At 47.0% G+C, this 23,973-nt stretch overlaps 1 protein-coding gene across 6 annotated transcripts in view; it reads left to right on the plus strand.

Annotated features, from left to right (window-relative positions):
- Nucleotides 1–23,973, plus strand: part of znf536 (zinc finger protein 536) — a 227,522-nt gene that overhangs the window by 91,517 nt on the left and 112,032 nt on the right. For all 6 annotated transcript variants that reach the window (XM_058078810.2, XM_058078805.2, XM_058078804.2 and 3 more), the window contains one exon: nucleotides 16,819–19,082. In XM_058078810.2, the coding sequence (XP_057934793.2) occupies nucleotides 16,820–19,082 (2,263 nt within the window). In that variant the 5' untranslated portion in view covers nucleotide 16,819. The remainder of the gene's footprint in view (nucleotides 1–16,818; nucleotides 19,083–23,973) is intronic.

The raw sequence follows: 23,973 nt of genomic DNA on the forward strand, positions 1-23,973 counted from the left end.
GTCGCCAACGCGCCCGCCCCACCCCACCCCCGCACAAACCCCCAAATTAAAAAACAAGACCTATCAACATGAAATATTTATGGCGCGATATTAATGGTTTTGTAAAGAAAATAGCAAGTTATTAATCCGCTGATTAACAACTGATTAACCTTTTTTATTAAACACGTGATCCGTGCACCATCGACTCGGGATATGTCGTCTGACTGCACGGCGGAATAATTATTTTTGTGTCTTTTCTAATTGCAAAAAAAAAGCGCATGGCTGAACTATGTGTGTGTGTGTGTGTGTTGCCTTGAGACACACACACACGCACACACACACACTCCACACGAACAAGATGACGACGGAGGATAAAGCCAAGCGCAAACATAATGAACAAAATTCCTGCGCGCTGGAGGAGAACAAGAGCTAAATTTAGCATCAGATCTGCTTAAAACAATGGCGTTTAATTCACAGATCCGTTTATTCGGCAGACAGAGGCGCGGGGCGGGAACGCGCGGCAAAGGGAAAAAAAAAAAAAAAAACGCAGTGAAGGACAAAACGCGCGCTGCCAGGGCTCATCTCGCCGCTATTGTCTGCGTATTTTTAGTCGCCGTCAAGCCAAAGACAATTACGACTTCAGCTCGGAGGAGACTCACTCTGCAAATCCCCCCGCCCCTTTTCGTGTATTTATTTTCTTGCAAGTATTGTTGAAGTGTGTATGGGGGGGGGGTTCAACTTTATCACAATCATCTATTTCCGTTCCGACAAAGTAGGCCGCCATGTTTGGCAGCGCAGCGACCAGGAATTAGTCAGAGCCACGCGGAGAAAAAAAAAAAACGAAGCGGAACGCTAACCTTCATGGCGATATTTATATAAGACGCTGGCGTCACGTGAACATTTTTTCCGACTCTTTCAATTCCTTTTTTTTTTTTTTTTCCTTCTCCGTTCTTTCTCTACAAGACGTTTTTTGTGCTATCATCAACATGAATTAGTCTGATCCCAAAATATGCAGAAGGACATATGCCTTTGGCCCACTTTCTGAGAAGTGTCGGGTTCACATTCTGGTCATTCCGTGTGTGTGTGTGTGTGTGTGTGTGAAGGATTTTGGAAGCCGTTTGGGAATTGAGTATTTTCTTAGTGTGCTCACTCAGAGGTGGACTCCGGTGTAATTAAGAGACAAGTCAAAGTTCTTAAGTCCACCTTCCTGATGATTTTTTAGTTTTAAAGCTTCAGTTTCCGACTCGCAGACAAACATGGCGGTGTGGGCAGCGACAGGTACATTGGCGCTAAGCCGCTTATTAGCGGCTGTGCAGCACATGGTTGCGTCAGGAGGAGGAGGAGGAGGAGGAGGGGGAGGTCCGGACCTGGTTTGGGGCCGTCCTAATGACTGGAGCATTGCTGAGCTGATTGGACTGTACTTTCTCTGCTGGGTCAGTGGCGGACCGTCGGATTAGCCACACGCTACCGAGTGGAAGCGTCACTCAATGGGGCCTCACGGTGGATTAGTGGTTAGGACGTGTGGTGTTTGCATGTTCGACCCCCGTACGTGTACTGCAAAGTTTTACCTGAGTTGCCAATCATTTGAGTCACCGTAAAATCCGAGTTGTCGGGAATAATTGTCTTCAATACGTTGTCGTCTTGATCTGAATGTCGCCAAAGTCAAAACATCGGAGGAAGTCGTTTGTGAGCTCGGAGTTTCGGCGGTCCCGTTGCAGTGACAGGTTCGCTGAAGGCTGCTTTGTCGTGCCCCAGTTGTCGCTTGCCTCTAATGAGCCAACACGTCTTCCGTTTCTTCTTTTGCTGCTGTTTGTTTGAGACGACTGACGGGAGCGGCATTCCCGGGAATGGAAGACGCTAACTTTCATGCCAACACCTGGTCTGGTGGTTCTTGTTTCGGTGCAACTTCAGTGGTGCTGGACTTTGGACATTCGGCTGCTCCGTCAATTTTTCCGACTTTTAGTCAGTGAAAGGGTGTGTGTGCTTCTTCCTGTGGAATCTCTGGGACTTCCTGTTTCGTTTAAAGACGTTTATAAAAAGGATGACTGGACAATAGACTGCAGGCCTTTGTGGTTTTGGTGCCACGGGGGCAAAGTTTGCCCTCAAATTTCCACCTCGTCATCACATCATCAGTGGCGGCCTGAGGGCGCCGTACGCGTTAAAGGATTCATAACATGCTAACATTCCGACACGTTGGCATTAGACACGCCCACCGAGCAATGTGTCAGTCAGGCCTGGGTTCGGAACCCCGCCCCAAGGGGGGGGGGGGGTAGTGTCGCGACGAGGCGCTAAGCAGACGCTGAGAGCAGGTCCGCCTCCCAAGTCCTCCTTAAGAGTCCACTTAGGAGTTGTCGTCTGATTGGTTGGCTTGGCGAGTCAACCGTGAGACGTGACAGAAGACCGACTGAGTCAACGGTGTAACCATGCGGAGCTTCATTACGAGTCTCCGGGGTTTGAGTCCCCCTCTGTTGACCCTGCAATGCCCTTTGTGGCATCAAGCGGCGACAGAGCGACCATTGAACACCACTAGGGGGCGCAACATGTCGACTTGAACTTCCTTTCGAAAACGAAAGCACACCTCCAGGTTGTTTGACATGACAAAGAACCTCTGCGGCTCTAAAATCAGCACACGTGCGCCTTTTTTTTGGACCGCCCATAAGACTGGTTGTGACCCGTACTATGTGAGTGAGCAAATCAAGCGCTCCTTTTGCAGAAGGAAAAGTGCAAAAACTTCACCAGAGACCTCCATGGCGGTGCCCCGGCTTCTTGGAGCGCGTGCCCGAATACAGTGCACCTTGCTGGGCCACAGGAGGTGGCTCTTCCCTCTCTGTACTCTGGTTCTCCTGGTAGTGGTGATGGGCTCGTAGTCATGCCGGGATATTTCCTTAGGAATAATGGACAGGTTTTTCCAGTTCTTCTTAGCTCTCGGTGGTCAATCAATCTTGAGAAGCAAAATAGAAAGAATATCCTGCGTCTTTTCTTATTTTATTATGTATTTTTGATATAGAAATTGCTTGGGTTTTGTACGTTTTGGTCGATGTTTCTAATCTGTCGTCAGCGAATGAAAGAAAGATTTTTCCTTTGCTTCTCGTACAAATGAAATTCCTTTTGTGTGCAAGTTTTCCCAACTTTTGGTCAAGCGGGATGTTTCCCGTGTTGACTCCCCAGCGAGCCGCAGCGTTGCCATTGAAGCGAACAATACAAGGCAGGATAATGCCGACTGTTTTATGCCGGAGCGGACGTGATTCCGAGTCGCGGACGGTGTCTTTTCGCGGCCGTCTTGTCGTTGTCGGTGTTTGTCGTTCCCGGAGGCCGCTCAGGTTAAGACCGGTTGTGACCCGTACTACGTGAGTGAGCAAATCAAGCGCTCCTTTTGCAGAAGGAAAAGTGCAAAAAGTTCACCAGAGACCTCCATGGCGGTGCCCCGGCTTCTTGGAGCGTGTGCCCGAATACAGTGCACCTTGCTGGGCCACAGGAGGTGGCTCTTCCCTCTCTGTACTCTGGTTCTCCTGGTAGTGGTGATGGGCTCGTAGTCATGCCGGGATATTTCCTTAGGAATAATGGACAGGTTTTTCCAGTTCTTCTTAGCTCTCGGTGGTCAATCAATCTTGAGAAGCAAAATAGAAAGAATATCCTGCGTCTTTTCTTATTTTATTATGTATTTTTGATATAGAAATTGCTTGGGTTTTGTACGTTTTGGTCGATGTTTCTAATCTGTCGTCAGCGAATGAAAGAAAGATTTTTCCTTTGCTTCTCGTACAAATGAAATTCCTTTTGTGTGCAAGTTTTCCCAACTTTTGGTCAAGCGGGATGTTTCCCGTGTTGACTCCCCAGCGAGCCGCGGCGTTGCCATTGAAGCGAACAATACAAGGCAGGATAATGCCGACTGTTTTATGCCGGAGCGGACGTGATTCCGAGTCACGGACGGTGTCTTTTCGCGGCCGTCTTGTCGTTGTTGGTGTTTGTCGTTCCCGGAGGCCCGCTCGGGTTTTCTTTTGTGCGCATCTCTCCACCGGGGGCCTGACATGTTTGTATGTGGGAAGTCGTGGTTTAGCGGCGCTCCCCGGCATAACCTCGGCACTGCAGCCCATTGACTCGGACAGCGGATTTAAGCGGAGATGTGGATGTTTGCGTATGTTTTATTCATGGCGGCTAATGCATTGTTTCTGTTTCTTTTTTTTTGTTGTCTCGTCGCTCTCTCTCTCTCAGGCAGAAAAGGTTGGCAGCTCAACGTCTGAGCTGAAATGAGAAGTTTGAAAGACGTGGCGCTATCTCTCTTATTTGTATTTATAGAGCTTATACGGGCGTGCGTGCACGTGCGTGCGCGTGCGTGTGCGTGCGCGCTGGAGAATGGCTCTTTGAGCCTCACAGAATGGCGCTTTAAATGTTAAATGGGGGTTGAAGCCTGCCTGAACTAATTTGTAGAGCTTTGCACCGTGTTGACATTTAAATGTGATAAGAATAGCAAACTGTAGCGCCGACCTATTTTGAAGATGCTTTCCGAATACATTGTCATCAGGCGCGGCCTATAATTAATAATAATAAAAGGAAAAAGAGAAGAAGGGAGCGACCGGGCCTCCCCGGCTGAACGTTTGATTCCAATACGAGCTGGTAAGGAGTGAAAACAAGAGGAGTGATGATGATGATGATGATGCACACCTGCTCTTCCAGGCCGCTGTGCCATCCTGCCTGCCTCTCTTGTTTGCTGCAGCACCGGTTTGGGGGGTGGAAGGGGGGGGGGGGTTAAAGGGGCGGCGGGATCCGCAAAATCAGCATGCAAATAACAGCACATTGTTAACTCAATCACATGCATCGGGGGGGCAAAGAGGTGAGGCGGGGGGAGTAAAGGAGTATTTTCCGTGTGCTGATGAGGCTCCGCCCCCCCCCCCCCCCCCTTTCCGCCACTGCCGCCATCGTCATCATCAATTGTGATACCACTTAGCGGCGCCGGGGCTAGTGGCGTCTGAGCCAAATGTCACAAAAGTCCGAGCGGGCGTCTGGACGGCGTTCCCAGCAGGCCCAATTTCAATAAGACATTCCGAGTTTAGCACCTCATCACACGGAAAAATGCCACCCCCCCCCCCTCCTTACACACGTGTTTGTTTTACATATTTCATGCACTCCAGTCACATCACGAGCCTTTCTTTGTGTGTGTGTGTGTGTGTGTGTGTGTGTGTGGCCTTGGTGGAAAAGGAGATAGAAGTCTTGGACGATAGCGAAGGTCACCCAGGGTGGGAAAGAAATGTGAGATATGAAGAGTCGGACTGACGTGGGATGAGCGCAACAGCAAGGAATGCTGGGATGGGTTATATAATATCAACACACACACACACACACACTGCTTGTGTGTGTGTTAGCAGCAATACACACAACAACACAACTTTAGTGACAGGCAAGGTTTGTTAGCGGTTAGCATCCGGGCCAAAAACTGAACAAAAAAAAAAGACAACCACCATGGAATATTAGTCCGACAGTCCCCGGAACACGTTTATGTCGACAACCCACTCATTGGCTACCCGGAGAAAACGCCACGCAGGCACGGGGAGAACATTCAAACTCCACAGAATCGAACCCACGTCTTCCCGATCTCCTGACTATGTGGCCTTCATCATAACCACTCATCCCACCCGTTTAAGTCGACTTTTTGTCAACCAACTCCACTGATCATCCGTTGCTGGTTGACACAAAATCGACTCTTATTTTGGCGGTCCCGTGCATCTTTTCCCTGGAGAACAAAACATGTGTGGATTTGAACCCGTTTATGTTGACAAGTCCAACAACTGATGTTTGTTTAAGTCGACGTCGACATCCACGGTCCGCCTCTTTAGTTGACATCAACTTTACGGTTATTGTTGCTCTCCGCCCGTCTTCTACCTGGACTACAATGTTGGGGGGGGGGCACGTGACAGGCAAGGTTTGTTAGCGGTTAGCATCAGGCCAAAAACTGAACAAAAAAAAAAAAGACAACCACCATGGAATATTTGTCCGACAGTCCTGGAAACACGTTTATGTCGACAACCCCTCTGCTCATTGGCTACCCGGAGAAAACGCCACGCAGGCACGCAAACTCCACATCGATATGCTACGCGCAGAATTGAACCCACGTCTTCCCGATCTCCTGACTAGGTGGCCTTCATCATAACCACTCATCCCACCCGTTTAAGTCGACTTTTTGTCAACCAACTCCACCGATCATCCGTTGCTGGTTGACACAAAATCGACATTACCCAGCATGACATGCGGGTTTCAGATGCTTTTGTAGTTTTACATGTAGCCACTACCAGGAGAACCAGAGTACAGAGGGGGAGAAGCCACCTGCTGTGGCCCAACAAGGTGCACTGTATTCGGGCACACGCTCCGAGCAGCCACTGTGACGCCATCTGGGTCTCTGGCAAACTTTTTGTTCGTTTCAAGCGTTTCAGGTGACTGATAAAGTTTTTTTTGGTCCAACTAGAACGTGAAATGTTTTCCTCAGAAGGCTGAGAGGAAGTGGTAACGCGGCGTTAACGTCACAGGAAGTTTCTCAGCCAGTCCAACAACTGATGAAGTCCCGGTCGGCCATGTTTGTTTAAGTCGACGTTGACATCCACGGTCCGCCACTTTAGTTGACATCAACTTTACGGTTATTGTTGATCTCGTCTTCTACCTGGACGACAATGTTGGGGGGGTGGAACCTGTTTAAGCCCCCCCCCCCCCACCCCCCGCTATTCAAGTGCAGGGCTACCGTGTTCTTCTACCCGCTTAAGTCGACATCGACATGGAATAAAAATACGTGTGTTGCTGGTTTTGGTTATGTTGCCAACCGCTTGTGTTAGCATGTTAGCGTGGATCGGGGGGTTGGGGTCGGGGGGCACCTTTAGAAGGTAAAAAGGCAAACCGGGATGGGAACACCTGCTTTGTCGGCGCTCCAGGTGAACTTTTGGTTCCTCCAGGACTTGACGGCGGAACACACACACACACACACACACACAAGGAATGCCATGTTCTGTCGTGGGATTCCCGGAAAGGTTTCACCCCGCTCCTCTTTTTCCCGCTTTCATCAGCCAGAAGTTGGCACGCCTCGCTGCCGTGTTTCTTCTTTTATTTCCCCGTGGAAACGCTTACATCCTGATCTTAAGAGCAGAATCTTTGTGATCAACTCTGATAGGCTCTCTTGTTTGCCTGCCTCCTGAGACCACGCCCCTCTGAAGCACTTCCTGTGCTCCAATTAGGCCGTCGCAGGAGATAATGCTCTCTCTCTCTCTCTCTCTCTCTTTGGTGTCAAGCAGTTTCATCTTGGAAGCTAAAAGGCCGCTAAGAACAACATCATTCGGAATGGAAGCATTTCCTGCCGCTGTGGACTCAACAGGAAGTGGCAGTTTATGACTTCCCCGGAACATGCTTTGTTACATGACATCACACGTTTACACTCGCACCATTCAACATGGCCGTAAAGGATCGCTTCCTCTTTTTCTCCAGTCTCAGGCGTTGGTTCAATTCCCGCCTTAACTTGTCAAGCAGTAAACAATACGTACTTTGTCATGAGGCCATTCTTTATACTTTATGCTTTATACTTTATACTTTATACCAGGGGTCTCAAACTCAATTTACTTGGGGGCCACTGGAGCTCGGGTCTGGGTGAGACTGGGCCGCATTAGGTTTTCCAACAAAAAAAAAAACGCATTTATTAAAAACAAAAAAATTAAAAAAAAACTTTGCTTTGGTTCCAATTTTCTACAAGAAAAGCTCTGATAAAACATTCCACTGTTCTCAAATATCTTTTTATTTTTCTACACAAAATAAGATGAAAAATAAATAAACAAATCAAGAATAAAGAAAATCAATCAGTAATAAATAAATATAATAATAATAATAAAAACTTAAGAAACCACATATAGTTGGTGGGTAGACAAATTATTTTTTCAGATTAAAATGAACAAAGCATTATTAGAGCCCTGTAGACATGACAAAACACGACTATAGTCACATTTATACTCTTTTTATTTACAACATATTGCGCAACTGCAGGGTCTTGAGACACATGCTAACTCGCAAACTAGAGAGCTAGCGACCTAAACGGTAGCCTTCAAGTTATTTCCTTTAAACTTAAATAGCCAAAAACTTACCACTTCCACACGGATAGGGAGGATAACTATTAACAGATATTTAACCTTTAACATGAACATTAATCAAACGTAATAATTTTTTCTGGGTACATGATACCATACAGCATCCATATCAAACTTGCGCGGGCCGCACTAAGGTCGGGAAGACCTGGGATCGAATCCCCAAACTCCGGTTTCCTCCATAGGTTGTTTATATATACGTGCCCCGCCATTGGCTGGCCACCAGCCCAGGGTTACCCCGCCTACGGAGCACATGAGGAGTCGTACCAAAACACGGCGAGCTAAGAGCTAATCAACAGTAAGAATGACGGTAATCATCCATCAATAGACGGCGGGCGATACCTGAAAAGCGACACGGTGTACTCTACTGGTGTCTAATATTAGATAAAGACAATAAAGCTAAGATGGGGCTAAGATGGCAGACAGGTAAACAGCACCTGTTCTTAAAGCAGGAGAACGTTTCTCTCAGCTTTGACTTCCTGAACGCATCAAAGTGACGAAGATAGAAAGATTCAACACGCTCGTATTAAAAAGGACTTTGGATATTTAAGAATCCCGTTTGCTTTGTCATTCAAGAGCATATGGCGCCGCTACCTGTCTCTTATCTCCTCAAAGGGAGCCACGAGGAGGAGGAGGAGGAGGGAGGAGGAGGAGGGAAGCCGAAGCTCCAACATTCAGACATTGAAGAATCATTCAATTATCGGCGGCGTGATGTAAAATAATTACCTGACTGGCTTCCTGTAACGAGCGCCGCTAATTAGCCATAGACGTTTGTTTTAGTGGATAAAAGAGACAGGAAGTCCCAAACTCCCAAGGAGGTGACGGCGACGGCGTGATGTGATGGTGCTCGCCACGTGCGCACGCACGGAGGGGCCTCGCCGGCCACGGCTAGCCTGCTAATTAGCCGGTGTCGCAATTAAAAGCCTCCTCTTTTCGCAAATTCAAGTTCAGTTCCTGTCACAACATCTCCTCCCTCTTTTGGGGCGAGCTCCACCCCCCCCTCGCTTGCCACGTGACCTCCACGTTTGTTGGTAACTTCCTTCACGCACGCCGCTGATATTGTCTCCTGAACGGCTGCCATGTTTCTTGTCCAACACGCCATTGTCGTCTTGTTTAGTACGCACACACACACTATGTGACATATGAGTACCTACTGTGACATTACCCAGCATGACATGCGGGTTTCAGATGCTTTTGTAGTTTTGCATGTAGCCACTACCAGGAGAACCAGACTACACAGGGGGAAGAGCCACCTGCTGTGGCCCAGCAAGGTGCACTGTATTCGGGCACACGGTCCGAGCAGCCACTGTGATGCCATTTGGGTCTCAGGCAAACTTTTTGTTCGTTTCAAGCGTTTCATTTGACTGATAAAGTTTTTTTGGTCCAACTAGAACGTGAAATGTTTTTTCTCCGAAGGCTGAGAGGAAGTTGTAACGTCACAGGAAGTTTCTCAGCCTCTGTTATCTGACATATTTTTCATGTTATATTATATATATTAACTTGTCAATGATTTGGATGGCCGTATCGTCGCTGGGGGGTGGTGGTGTTCATCAAGCCCTGGTCCACCGTGACCTCAAGCGAACATGGCCGACTGCGGAGGGAACTCTGCTTCTTCACAGAGCACATATAGACAAACAACCATTCACACTCACATTCATACCTATTGACAATTTGGAGTGGCTAATTAACCTAGCATGTTTTTGGAATGTGGGAGGAAACCGGAGTACCCGGAGAAAACATGCAAACTCCACCCTGAACCCTGGTCTCCTAGTTGTGAGGTCTGCACGCTAACCACTAGACCGCCGTGCCGCCGAAATGGAATATAGAACTAAATAAAAAAAAAACAACAAGCCGTGGACTTGAACACGGGCGGCGGCGCACATGCAAAGTGTGACGCCAACAAAGCAAAGTCAAGCCAAGGATGTTTTTCATTCTCCGACATTCGAGTCCAATTTCCTAAACGTAATTATTTCCATCTGGGACTTCCTGGAAAGAAGAAGCCAAAGAAAGTTAGCAAGTGGCGGCAAATGTAAACAAAAGGTGTGGCGGCTGCTCAGGAAATACTGCAAACGCCATGTACAGTACATGTACAGTACACGTGTAGATGCAGTACACCCTACACTCATACATGTACTTATACTGCATGAGTAACGGGATGGTTGGTTCTACTCCTCATTCATAAATAATACATGCAATAATATACACAATAATACACTATACATTATTATGTATGTATATTATTGCATAATATCTAATATAGAGACATTCAGCACTAAATATGAACATAGTTCACAATGAATTACTATAAGAAAAAAATATTTTAAAAAACTATATTCCTTAATCATGTAACATGATAAAATACAAAGTACAGCAAAAATAAATGCATTTAAATTAAAATATAATACAAATTATTATGAAATAAAATTAATATTTTTATAAAAATGCAATTGTAAAATTAAGATGAATTTCAGGTGTCGTTCACATTGCCACATATAATGATGGCGTCATATTTCATACAATTCATATGTTTTTGCTTTTTCTGTTCAACACGGGTGACACGTTCAAGGGGTTAAATATAAATCTGAAATCGTAGCGCTCGCCCTCATTTGATGGATTATTTAAAATAGGAAACAGGTTATTATAACATTTATTATATTATTTATTATTATTATTATTATAACTCGGCTTTACTGGATATTCTATCACGCACACACACACACACACACACACACACACACAGAGAGAGAGAGAGTGGGAATAAGAGCAGCGATGCTTATCATGAAGGCAAGCTTTGAGCTGCCGGCCGTCTTGGGAAGAGGATTTGACCGGCGAGGAACAATGAACTGTGGGAATCCGTTTGTCCTGCATTGATCCTCCTCTCAACACACACACACACACACACACACACACACACACACTTCTCTCTTGTCTGTGGTCAGCGTGAGAGGATGAGCTGAAAGTGGAACTACCTGTTGACAGCCGGTCTCAGGCTGTCCTCAATGGACCACTGTGCCGTGTGGGGGTAAGGGAGGGGGGTGGGGGGATCAATGGGGGGGGGGGTGTTCATCACTCTACTTCGCCGCTATCCGTATTCTTCTTCTCCACACTCCTTGGAGCCCAGTGTTTCCCGTTTACCAGGCAGGCAATTTGACGGCGCTAATCCGCGGCGCCTGCCGTGTAAACGTTCTACGTGTCGGGCTCTTCCACGCCGCCGCTTGGGAGTTGGGTGGGAATCCTCATTTTGGACGCTGTCAGGAAGTTAAGGTGGGCGTACTTCAGGGGGGCCCACGTATTCCGTTTGGTGGAGGAGCGTAGATTCCGACCAATCCAATGTCGGCATTCATGTTGGCATCTGGCAACACTTTCCCAAAAAATATCATTTCATCTTTTCATTCATTCATTTTCTACCGCTTTTTCCTCACGAGGGTCGCTGGAGCCTATCCCAGCTGTCTTCGGGCGAGAGGCGGGGTACACCCTGGACTGGTGGCCAGCCAATCACAGGGCACATATAGACAAACAACCATTCACACTCACATTCATACCTATGGACAATTTGGAGTCACCAATTAACCTAGCATGTTTTTGGAATGTGGGAGGAAACCGGAGTACCCGGAGAAAACCCACGCATGAACAGGGAGAACATGCAAACTCCACACAGAGGTGCCCGAGGGTGGAATTGAACCCTGGTCTCCTAGCTGTGAGGTCTGCGCACTAACCACTAGACCGCCGTGCCCATTTCATCTTTTCCGGTTGGAAAAGTAAAGAGGGCTATTAATATGCCGCCCCCGATTGGGGTAAAATGACATTACATTTTCTAGCACCCACGTGGGGCGGTGGTGGAGTGGCTGCATCTCAACCCAGACGGTCACTTGTTCGATTACTGATCTTGGCCTAATCATTGATTTTAGTTGGACTCGTTTTTACTTTTTCCAAAATTGAATTTCCATCTTCTGGACGCGTCCTGGTGGGGGCAGCCGCTACCAGAGCAGACCCCCCTGCATCCCCAAGTTCTGCCCATATAAAGTAATTAACAGAGGGGATGTCAAAGGAAGCCCTGAGGTACTCCAACCTTTTTACTCTAACAGTTTTATATTTCTACGTGGTGTCGGCTTTTTTCAGAATTCATACGCAATTTCTAGTCAAATTTAATTGAATTTAAATTAACGACCATTTTTGACGTCAGAACCAATCAGAAGAACTGGAAATAAGAGCGGAAGTAACCCAAAGTCGGCGGTAGAACAGTAGTACCAAAGTAACACAACAATCAAACGGATCATAGCGCAAATGCTAAGTATTAGCGCCGTAACGGGGGGGGGTGGGGGGTGGGGGGATCCGCCCCCAAAATAAGCGTCGTCGGGGACACGGTGCGCAAGAAGCGCCTCACGGTGCAAATATGACGTGAGCGTGTACACGGTGAATGAAGATGGATTAGCCGGGTGCCAGCAGCCCGTGCATTAGCACCTAATGAGCTATTGCATCGTGATTAGTCGATGCCTTTAACGTTGATGCATGACATGCACAAAAAAAAAAAAAAAAAAAAAAAAGTCCGACTAATAGGTTTTCGATCGCACTGGTCTTAAATGTTCCAAAGTTTAATGACAAAGCCAAAGAGAGGCCAGGAGAGAAGCTTTATATTCCGAAACTGTTTATTTGCGTATGAATTTATAATGAGCATTTCTAATAGCTAGCCCCACTATTGCCTTTGCTTCAATAATTGATATGCTTACAATTAGACTGAAGCACATATAAATCCCTCATGCATTTATGATGCCTGCTAATATTGATAAGACTGAATTGAACTGTGAGCTGCACACACACACACTCGGGAGGAGGCCCCAGACAGTGCACGCCTGTGTGTGTATGTGTGTGTGTGTATGTGTGTGTGCTCGCCCGCACCTGAAGGTGAGAAAGTGCAGGAGGAAGTGTGTATTTTTTTTTTTTGTTCTTTTTTTAATGAGCTGCTGTTTGCGCCGCTGTCAGGAAGTGATGAGCTCGTGCACGGCGACGCTCCACAGCCGGGACAGAGTACCTTCCGGTCCACACCACTCACGTGCACGAGCGGCGGCGGGTGGACGCTGTCGGTTGTTGATTTCGCGCGCGCGGGGTGAGTCGCTAAAGCTAAACACGTGGCGTGGGTTTTAGAGGACATTCGCATATTGAATTGTTGTCTGAGAGCATGTGTGTGTGTGTGTGTGTGATATGAGCGTGGGGTGGGGGAAGTGGGGGGGGTGTCACATAAGAAATGTCCTTTTTAATCAGGGGGAAAAATATAAAATGACTCGGGAGCAAGGCGCGCATATGAATGCAGCTCATTTGCATATGCTCGTCAGCCAGGATACGTCTGTAAAACACACACACACACACACACACACAAAGTGGATTTGTCAGTTCATTTCACATTATTCCATTGTCTATGTGCCTTTGTTGTATGTTAAAGATAAAGGCGGGAATCAAATTGGAGAAAAGGGCACGGCTGCTATCTCCTCAAATGAGCAACAGCTCATCAGCCTAGTTTAAATCACAGATTTTGATTCCAAAAGGCGGCCGTGTGCGTCATTCAAATCACTTCTTGTACAATGCCGGCACGCCTGCTGATGGAGGGGAGGCTGCGGCGCCGCACGTTGCACACCCGCTCAACCCCACAAAACTTCCATGCGGGCGCCTGGCTCTCCAATTATCATCATCATCGGAATAAGAAGAGTAATCATGACAATATCCTATAAGTCTTACTGTGGACATTTTACTTCTTTTTTTTTTTACCTTAATTTTCCTATTTTTATATTTTTTTCCAGAGGTCTTTATATTATTATATATTATTTATATTATTTATGGAGTGTCCCCCTCACCAAAAAAATTTCGAAATATTTCTAAAACAATATTTTTCTTATGTTTTTCCCTGAAGTATTTGTATTATTAATTAAAGCAGTGTACAAAACAAATCAAAAATATATTATTTATTATTATTTATAATTATTTATAATTCTTTATAATTATTTATTATTATTATTATTTATTATTATTATTATTTATTTATTATTATTATTTATTTATTATTTATATTTATATTTATATTTATATTTATTTTTATTTTTATTTTTATTTTTATTATTTATTATTTATTATTTATTATTTATTATTTATTATTTATTTATTATTTATTATTTATTATTTATTATTTATTATTTATTAACATTAACATTAACATTAACATTAACATTAACATTAACATTAACATTAATATTAATATTAGCATTTAAATTATAATAATGTTCCTATTTTTAATGAGGCGTTTATATATTTTTTTGCCATTTTTTTGACGTCATTGATCTATGTTGCCTTTAAGAACCGACGGCTGTCTGGATGATGAAAAATAATAGCTCCCCCTTCAAGCTGCCACATGGAACTGGCTCGAGTACCTTTTTTTTTTTTTTTTAAATAAAATATATTTTTTTTCTGCTGATAATTATGAACTGTGGTGCAAACTTATGTTCAAGTTAGGTCTTTGGATTGTAAATAATTTTCAAGGACTCCCGCTAAATGTTAGTTAGCGGAGAAACTGCATTGGCGCCAAACAGGAAACAAACAGAACAGAACAGGAAGTGATGTAAAGACCGAGGAAAACCAGATCGGTACAGTGGTCTCAGTGTCTCTCCAAATCCTGCTAGCAAATAGATTCCTAAATTGATAGGAATCCAATGTATCAAGCTTGAGGTGCTGGAGGCGGGGGCACCTACCGGAGGGCGGACATGTCACGTCAGTACGCAAATGCACAATCGCAGCACCAGGAAGTGATGATTCAGGCCAAAGTGAACAATAAAAGCCAACATAAGCCGGTGCAGCGGCGGGGGGGGGGGGCTCTGGCGGAGAATTCCGAGGGCGGCCTGCAAGCAAGCGTCCCGAAGCATTCCTAAAAGCGAGTGGGATTCATGTTTGCAGATAAGAATGCGGCCGGGCCGTGGTGTCGGGGGGCAGGAAGAACAGTAGTCCCTTGTGTCCCCCTGCCCCCCAGCTCCCACTGGTTGAAACGAAGGCCAGCACAAACCGCACTGTGGATTCCTCCGACAGCGTGTAGGCCCGCGCTCGTGCGTGCGCACGTTCAGCTGCCTCCACGCGCCCTCAAAGGCTGCTGATTTTTTTTCTTGATGATTGCGCTCGTGCGGCGTCGCCGCCACTGTTACCAGGCAGCGTGCTAATCAGCTTAATGAGACATTATACAATATTTTGTCGAGCAAAGCAAAAGTGCGCTTATTGTTTGGGCGGCTTTGACCCCGGCAGCAGCCAGGGGAAGCGTGCACCGACGTGTTTATACCTCTCCATCTGGAGAGCAGATGGATGCGCGTTTCAGCTTCTATTTTACATGTCATTCCGCACCACCAGGAACGGGAACGCCAAGGAGAAATAGACATAGGTAGCGATTGACATCAAACCTAAATCGTCTTCTTCGTAGACGAGCGCGCCGGCGGCAGATAAGCCGGTTGTTGGCTGGAGTCAACCCCTGGCTTTAAGTGGCGTTGTTAACATCCTAATTGTAGTCCTACGCCGCCGTCCTCACAATGGCGTCGCTGCGTTTCATTAGGGCGTGTAATTGGCGCAATTCTGATAGGATGGGCACAAGTAGCCTAATTAAGTGCCGCTCGCGGTGTTTACACACTCATTATTAGCTCCAAAATGCTGATTTATTTCTGGAGGAAAAAAAACTTTTTTCAACCTTTTCCACGAACACAACACGAGGCTGTCATTGGTCGCTTCATCAGGTACACAAACGCACCATCTCCAATACGAGACAGTACTATAAACGCTGGGGACGGCTACCTGGGGAGGTGTTCAGGGCACATCCGACCATTGGCAGGCCTCAGGGAAGACCCGGCACACCTTGGACAGACTATGCCTCTCAATTGGCCTGGGACAGTCCGGTCTTCCCTGCCAAAACAAGACCTCAAATATTGATGGATGGATGGCTTGAACACCTCCTCCAAGTTCTTTACAGAATAGAAATGATTAATTTCCTGGCTGGAATCTGTCTATAGTGTCCCAACTCAACCCAACCCAACCCAAAAAGATCAGCAGTCCATTCATCACACTGAGAGAAGGGCAAACGGACTGGTTTGCTCACCATGGTGTTTGTCTAAAACCGAATCCTATGAAAACTGGAGCCTACACAGAACCGAGGACTTCCTGTATTGGGTCCTTCGGACCTTGGTCATGGGGCACATCCGACCATTGGCAGGCCTCAGGGAAGACCCGGGACACCTTGGAGAGACTATGCCTCTCAATTGGCCTGGGACAGTCCGGGCTTCCCTGACAAAACAAGACCTCAAATATTGATGCATGGATGGCTTGAACACCTCCTCCGTGCCGGGCAGAGTTCTTTATCGTTCTGTGTGTGTCATGTGACCAAATAAACCACACACACACAGAATAAAGATGATTAATTTCCTGGCTGGAATCTGTCTATAGTGTCCCAACTCAACTCAACCCAACCCAAAAAGATTAGCAGTCCATTCATCACACTGAGAGAAGGGCAAACGGACTGGTTAGCTCACCATGGTGTTTGTCTAAAACCGAATTCTATGAAAACTGGAGCCTACACAAACCAAGGACTTCCTGTATTGGGTCCTTAAGACCTTGGTCATGTCACAATTTTTAAAATCAGAGTCTTTGATGCAGCTCTTTAATCGGACCTAGTAGATCTGTAATTTACCACCTTCTCCTCCGTCTTCTTCTTGTGTGACAGGATGGAGGACTCTAGCTTGTGCCTTGGTATGTCGTCTGCGGTGCCTGACACCGAAGCCCACTTGAGCAGCGCGGTGCTAAACGGCCGCTACCCGATCAGTCAGAAGCTTCACCAACTCACCGCCCAGCTGGGACACGCCTTTCCTGACCTTCACCGCCCGCAGCAGATCCCGGAGGAGAAGGCGGCCACACCTCTGGACGAGAAGAGCCACCACGCCGCCCTCGCCAGTCAGCCAATCAGCAGCCAAATGGCGCTCTTAGCCAATCAGCTCAACCGCGACATCGACGCCGGAGCGTTGAGCGGCTTGAACGGACGCGTGGACCTGCAGCAGTTCCTCAACGGCCAAAACCTGGGCATCATGTCCCAGATGAATGATATCGAAGATGACGCCCGCAAGAACAGGAAGTACCCCTGCCCGCTGTGTGGCAAACGCTTCCGCTTCAACAGCATCCTGTCGCTGCACATGCGCACACACACCGGCGAGAAGCCCTTCAAGTGTCCCTACTGCGACCACCGGGCGGCTCAAAAGGGCAACTTGAAGATTCACCTGCGCACCCACAAGCTAGGCAACCTGGGCAAAGGTCGCGGCCGGGTCCGTGAAGAGAACAGGCTGCTCCACGAGCTGGAAGAGCGAGCCATCCTGAGGGACAAGCAGATGAGAGGAAGCGGCGGCCTCCTCCAAGCCCCCCAGACGCCCCACCTGAGTCTGAACAGCAGCGGCGGCGGCGGCGGCGGCAACGCCCTCCAGCCGCCGCTGGGCTCGGCCTGTGGCCTCCCTCCGCCGTCGGGCCTCATCACTCCGGAAACCGTCGCCCAGCCGTCGTCTTCCCCCAAGCCAACCGGCGCCCAGGACGAGCAGTCCCTGATCCCGGCCACGGGATTCCGCTGCACCTTCTGCAAGGGGAAGTTCAAGAAGCGAGAGGAGCTGGATCGACACATCCGCATCCTCCACAAGCCGTACAAATGCACGCTGTGCGAGTTCGCCGCCGCCCATGAAGAGGAGCTGATCAGTCACGTGGAGAAGGCCCACATCACCGCAGAAACCACGCAGGGTCAGGGCGGCGGCGGCGCTGGCGGCACGCAGATGGCCACAGAATTCCGCTGCGACGTGTGCGGCCAGGTCTTCAGCCAGGCCTGGTTCCTCAAGGGCCACATGCGCAAGCACAAGGACTCCTTTGAGCACTGCTGCCAAATATGCGGCCGCCGCTTCAAGGAACCCTGGTTCCTCAAGAACCACATGAAAGTTCATCTCAACAAGCTGGCTATCAAGAGCAAGCCGCCGCAGCCCAGCGAACAGGACATGGCGTCCGTCAACAGCATGAGCAGCCTGGCTCAGGAAGCCCACGCCAACCTGTACTCCCGCTACATCTCCTGTCTCCAAGGAGGCTTCCTTTCCCCGGACAAGCACAGCCTGAGCGAGCAGCATCAGATGTTGGCCAAAGCCGGGATCGCCATGAAGGAAAAGGAAATGCTCGGGAAGCTGCTGGGACCCATGGCGGCGGGGATCGGTCACGGGTTGGGCGACAACGAGAAGCGCTCCCTCTTGGGTTGCCTCAACCTCGTCCCGCCCCTCAAGTCCAGCTGCATGGAGCGCCTGCAGGCCGCCGCCAAGGTGGCGGAGATGGATTCCCTCAACAGCTACCAAGCCTGGCAGATCATGGCTCGTGGAATGGCGATGGACCGGGCCTTCATGCCCAAGGAGCCGCAGCAGCACGCAACTCCGGGGCAGGAAGAGGACATGGCCGGCGCCGTGGCTTCGTTCTCCAAGGAGAAACAAGACTTTGCCCTCATGGCTTCCGCTGACGGCTCCAAGAAGCAGCTCTCCGAAGCCTTGCAGGGCTCCAAGGTCGCCGGCGCCGCCATGATGTCCATGAAGGATGACGCCAGAGGCTTTGACTTGATGTCTCACCACATCGGCGCAGAGACCCCCACCTTGGGAAACCCCAACATGGACTACGGTCTCTCCAACCTGAAGGAGAAGCCGTCGGAATGCCCCGACTGCGGCCGGGTTTTCCGAACCTACCACCAGATGGTCGTCCACTCTCGCGTCCACGGCAAGGACCGCAGAAGCATGGAGGAGGCGCTCCAGCAGCAAGGCGTGGACGAACGCCGCGGCTCGGCCAGCGACCCCGAGTCCCAGTCCATCAGCCGCTCCACCACCCCGGGCTCCTCCAACGTGACGGAGGAGAGCGGGGCCGGAGGCGGACACTCGCAGACGGGAAGCGTCCAGGATGACAGCCCGCATCCTTCGTCTCCTTCCTCAGGTAAGCGGGAATCTATTGTACGTCTTGGAACGCTCAATGCCAGAACGTCCCGGGTGCTTGACCGGGACTTGAACCGGGGGTCTCCCTGGAGGGGGTGGAGGTCTGATCAACGAAGCCAGGGAAACAGTTAATCCTTCATTTATTGTCTTCTGTAGATTCAGACGTATTTCCAATTTCATCGCGGAATGAAAAACAGGTTCTCATCGCTCAAACACTTAGCGCCATCCGCCACGCACGCATCGCACGGCGTCCGACAAAGCCGTCAGCGGCCCTCTTGAAGTTGTTCGAGTGTACGTTTACGGGGATTAAGCCAGGCCCGTTGCCAATGATTACACAAGTTTTTAAAGGTAACTTTGGCGAGCTCCTCAGGGCGCCGAGAAAGCGCGTGCGGTAATTAGGTCACGACTGCGCGATAATCAGTCAGTTTAAGCTAAACAAGACACTAATTAAAGATATACATATAAAGCAGGTCAAAAAAAAGAGAAGACGGTGAACTTAATTTGCCAAAGCCGCAACGTGCTTTTAAGTCTTTGGAGAGAAATATAAATAAATATAAATGAGAGCGTCTTAGCTTAAGGCTGTAAGCAACTTAATTCCACCAGTGGAGATGAAATTGTTTATTTATTCACAGAGGCATGAAGTCCTTATCACACGCGTGTAGTGTGATGGGTTTGTACACGGGACGGGCGATGTTTATTTTAATCTAAGAAATAATAACAGACAACCCCCCACCCCAATTAGGAATTAATGAAAATGAGAGCGAGATAAAAAGCTATTTTCTTTATAGAGACTATTAAACATAACACTTTCTCAACAGGCTGGGGGTGTCGTGGATGCAATTATCTTCTGCATTTTAATGCTTCCACTCACTCTCGCTCTTGTGCGCGCTCCCGTTTCTTTGACTCTTTGGGCTTTCTCCACTTCACAAGCGTCCGTCACGCGGCGACGCCGAAATAAAATAGCGCTTAAATCGGCTCCCGCGGCAGCATGTCGGATTAAAAGCAAGAACACTGTGATCGCTATACGTCCTTTTTTACAATGACGGCTTATTTACAAACACGCTAGTTTATCTTTCAATAACTTCACGCAGCTTCATTGTTTTCCGGCCCGGACTGAGTCCGGCATCGAGATTTTAGCTCGACGGCTAGCGCTCGCGACTCTTCTTCAGTGGACTCTGGGCCTTTTTTTTTCAAATGTAAAATTCCGTGAAACAAAACAACAAATAAAGTTGTACGTTTTGGAAAATGATATTGTGGAAAATGGCAATAAAGTCATAACTATTCCATGAATAAAGTCACTATCTTGTATTTCTCAGGAGAACAAATTTTGTAATGGTACAAGAAATATAATATCGTTTTTATTAGCATACAGCTTGAAATATGAAAAAAATATATATTTGACACAAAGTAAAGTAGTCGTTTTTGGGTTCTTGGTAGAAAAGTTAGAATATTATGGGAATAAATTCATAATGTTCTAAGAAGTCTAAGAAGCATGTTCTCCCCGTGCATGCATGGGTTTTTCGGGTACTCCGGTTTCCTCCCACATTCCAAAAACATGCTAGGTTAATTAGTGACTCCAAATTGTCCATAGCAGGGGTCTCAAACTCAGGTTTTCCAACAAAAAAAAACGCATTTATTAAAAACCGAAAATATACAAAATTTTTCAGTGCTTTGGTTACGATTTTCTACAATAAAAGCTCTGATAAAACATTCCACTGTTCTCAAATATCTCAATTTTTATTTTTCTGCACAAAATAAGATGAAAAATAAATAAACAAATCAAGAATAAAGAAAATCAATCAATCAGTAATAAATAAACATAATAATAATAATAAAAACTTAAGAAACCACATATAGTTGGTGGGTAGACAAATGATTTTTTTCAGATTAAAATGAACAAAGCATTATTAGAGCCCTGTAGACATGACAAAACACGACTATAGTCACATTTATACTCTTTTTATTTACAACATATTGCGCAACTGCAGGGTCTTGAGACACATGCTAACTCGCAAACTAGAGAGCTAGCGACCTAAACGGTAGCCTTCAATTTATTTCCTTTAAACATAAATAGCCAAAAACTTACCACTTCCACATGGATAGGGAGGATAACTATTAACAGTTATTTAACCTTTAACATGAACATTAATCAAACGTAATAATTTTTTTTGGGTACATGATACTATACGGCATCCATATCAAACTTGCGCGGGCCGCACTAACATTAAACTTTCATATCAAGGCGCGGGCCGCGTGTTTGAGACCCCTGGTCCACAGGTATGAATGTGAGTGTGAATGGTTGTTTGTCTATATGTGCCCTGTGATTGGCTGGCCACCAGTCCAGGGTGTACCCCGCCTCTCACCCGAAGACAGCTGGGATAGGCTCCAGCACCCCCCGCGTTTCCTCGTGAGGAATAAGCGGTAGAAAATGAAAGAATGATAATGAATGAATGTTCTAAGAAGAACATTTACAAGAAAAACACTGAAGTTATTTTAGTAGCGTACATGTACACATACCTTTTGAAATATAACATTGAAATAACCCCCCCCCCCCCCTTTACGACGCGGAGGTGCGTGCAGGTCCTTTTCGGATGAACGTTTGTCACGTGCTAAAGGAGCGTTGGGGCGGGGACGGGTGAGAAAACATCTTCTAAACGTTACTTCCTGTTTTACAGTCCAAAAGACGCCAACAACTTGTGAACTGGAACAGAGGGACTCTCAAATTAGACGCTCTCGTATGTGAGAACAAAACGTGCAGAAAGGTGTTGCTCCATCTCTGTGTGTGTGTGTGTGTGTGTGTGTGTGTGTGTGTGCGTGCACCGCAATATGTGCGCCTATCACTTGAGCAGCAAACAGGATGTGATCTATGCATTGTTTTGTTTTAATAGCGCTGATTTTTTTGTAAAAAGAAACAGCAAGTCTGTTAGCGTGTGCACGTGCGTGTGCACGTGTGTGTGCACGTGCGCTCGTCAAAGCTTGTGCAACCACCCACCGCCAACTCACCACAATTTGAGACTCGGAGCTGAATTACAGTAATCAACGATAACATCTCAACTGTGAACGAAGGTCAAAAACTGCTTTCATCTTGCGGCGGGCGAGGGGGGGGGCGGAGCCTGTTTAAGACGGCGAATCAAAAAGACGAGCTGACGCGTTAAACGAAGGCGAGCTAGCGTGCATCTTCTTCAATAAAAGTGCTGAAGGAAAAGACAAACGCTTAATCCGGGTTGTTTTCACACTACTTACGTCGTAAAACACTCCCCTGGCGCCGCCCCCTTACCGTCCCCCCGATTCCCACCCTCGTGTGTCCCATTTGGTAAGAAGAAGCGCAGCGGCGGCGAAAAACATGGCGGGGGATTAGCCGCACATCCCGCGGTCTTTAGCGCGGCTCAAACAAACAAGACGAGCGCTCTCTCGCGCCGTGCAAATTGAAATGTGACTCGGTGCCCGAGGTTGTGAAGACTGAATATTCATCTTAGTGCCATGTGGCGTTACACACACACACACACACACACACACACACGCACACACGTAACACGGCGTAATTAATACGTCATTAAAAGGCGAGTAAAGTAGATTGAGTGTCGGTAATGACTATGCATGACGATAAACACTCCTAGTGCTAGCTAGCTAGCGGGGCTATGACAGAAAAGCATGCATGCTGGCAAATCATAGAAACTTCAACATATCCTTAATAATCAGATAAAAAAACTCAATTAAGAAAATGTCTTATGAGGGAATTATGATATCATACCGAAACTTTCCCCCAACTGTGACGTTCATAACGTCCCCTTAGCACGCTCGTAAACAAACATTGACTTTTTGTGTCTTCGCCCAAACACTCGGCGATGGCGGGACGTAAAAACACGACACGAAAAACCTCATCAGCCACCTCAAAACGCCAGCGCCGCGGTCAGAGCTTTGCCAGAGACCTCCGTGGCGTCACACCGGCTGCTCGGAACGTGTACCCGAATACAGTTCACCTTGCTGGGCCACGCCAGGTGGCTCCTCCCCCCCTCTGTACTCTGGTTCTCCTGGTCGTCATGCTGTGCTCATAGTCATTGAACTAATCAGCAAGTACACTTGGTCACCTTTTGGTCGTTTATTTAAACGTTAATTAACATAATTACGGCATCCTTGTTCTGGAGGTGCATTCACGGACTCTCGGAATATCACAACAGCTTTATGATATGATCTGAATAAACAGCAAGACAAAGAAGAATAGCATGTGGATGCTTGGAAATCAAATACGGGATGTCCTTGAACGCAACCCTTCATTGTTCATAATAGCATAAAAATGTAGTTTTCCATACGTATATTTTAGCAAAAACTACATCTAAGTATTTACAGTACACACAAGTACACATCATACAGTAATAATACAGTAAAAGCAGCATATTTCAGACATACAGTAGTTGTAATGTGACTAATCGTTATTAATTAATTTGAATTCAACTCACCTGATTAATTATTGGACAATTATTAATTTCAAAGAAAAAGGAACTTGAACGAAATACTTTATGGCCATAGGAAGAGGTGGGTACCCCCCCCCCCCCCCTCTTTGGGAGTCATGGACGGGGTTGGGTCACGGTTGTTGCAGATGTGATGATACGTTACCAGTCAAAAGTTTGGAGACACTTTATCATCCAATAACATGGCCACGTGTCTCCAAACTTTTGATTGACGTGTAAATATCTTAATACTTATTAAGTTCTTAATAGTATTTCATGAATTATAAAACTGTAGTTTTCCATACGTGTCTTTTTAGCAAAAACTACATCTAAATATTTACAGTACACACAAGTACACATCATCATGCAATACAGTAAAAGCAGCATATTTCAGACATACAGTAGTTGTAATGTGACTAATCGTTATTAATTAATTTGAATTCA

This window comes from Doryrhamphus excisus, linkage group LG1 (genome assembly GCF_037039965.1).
Source record: "Doryrhamphus excisus strain RoL-2023G ecotype Guam linkage group LG1, RoL_Dexc_Guam_v1.1, whole genome shotgun sequence".
In the NCBI taxonomy this organism is placed as follows: domain Eukaryota; kingdom Metazoa; phylum Chordata; class Actinopteri; order Syngnathiformes; family Syngnathidae; genus Doryrhamphus; species Doryrhamphus excisus.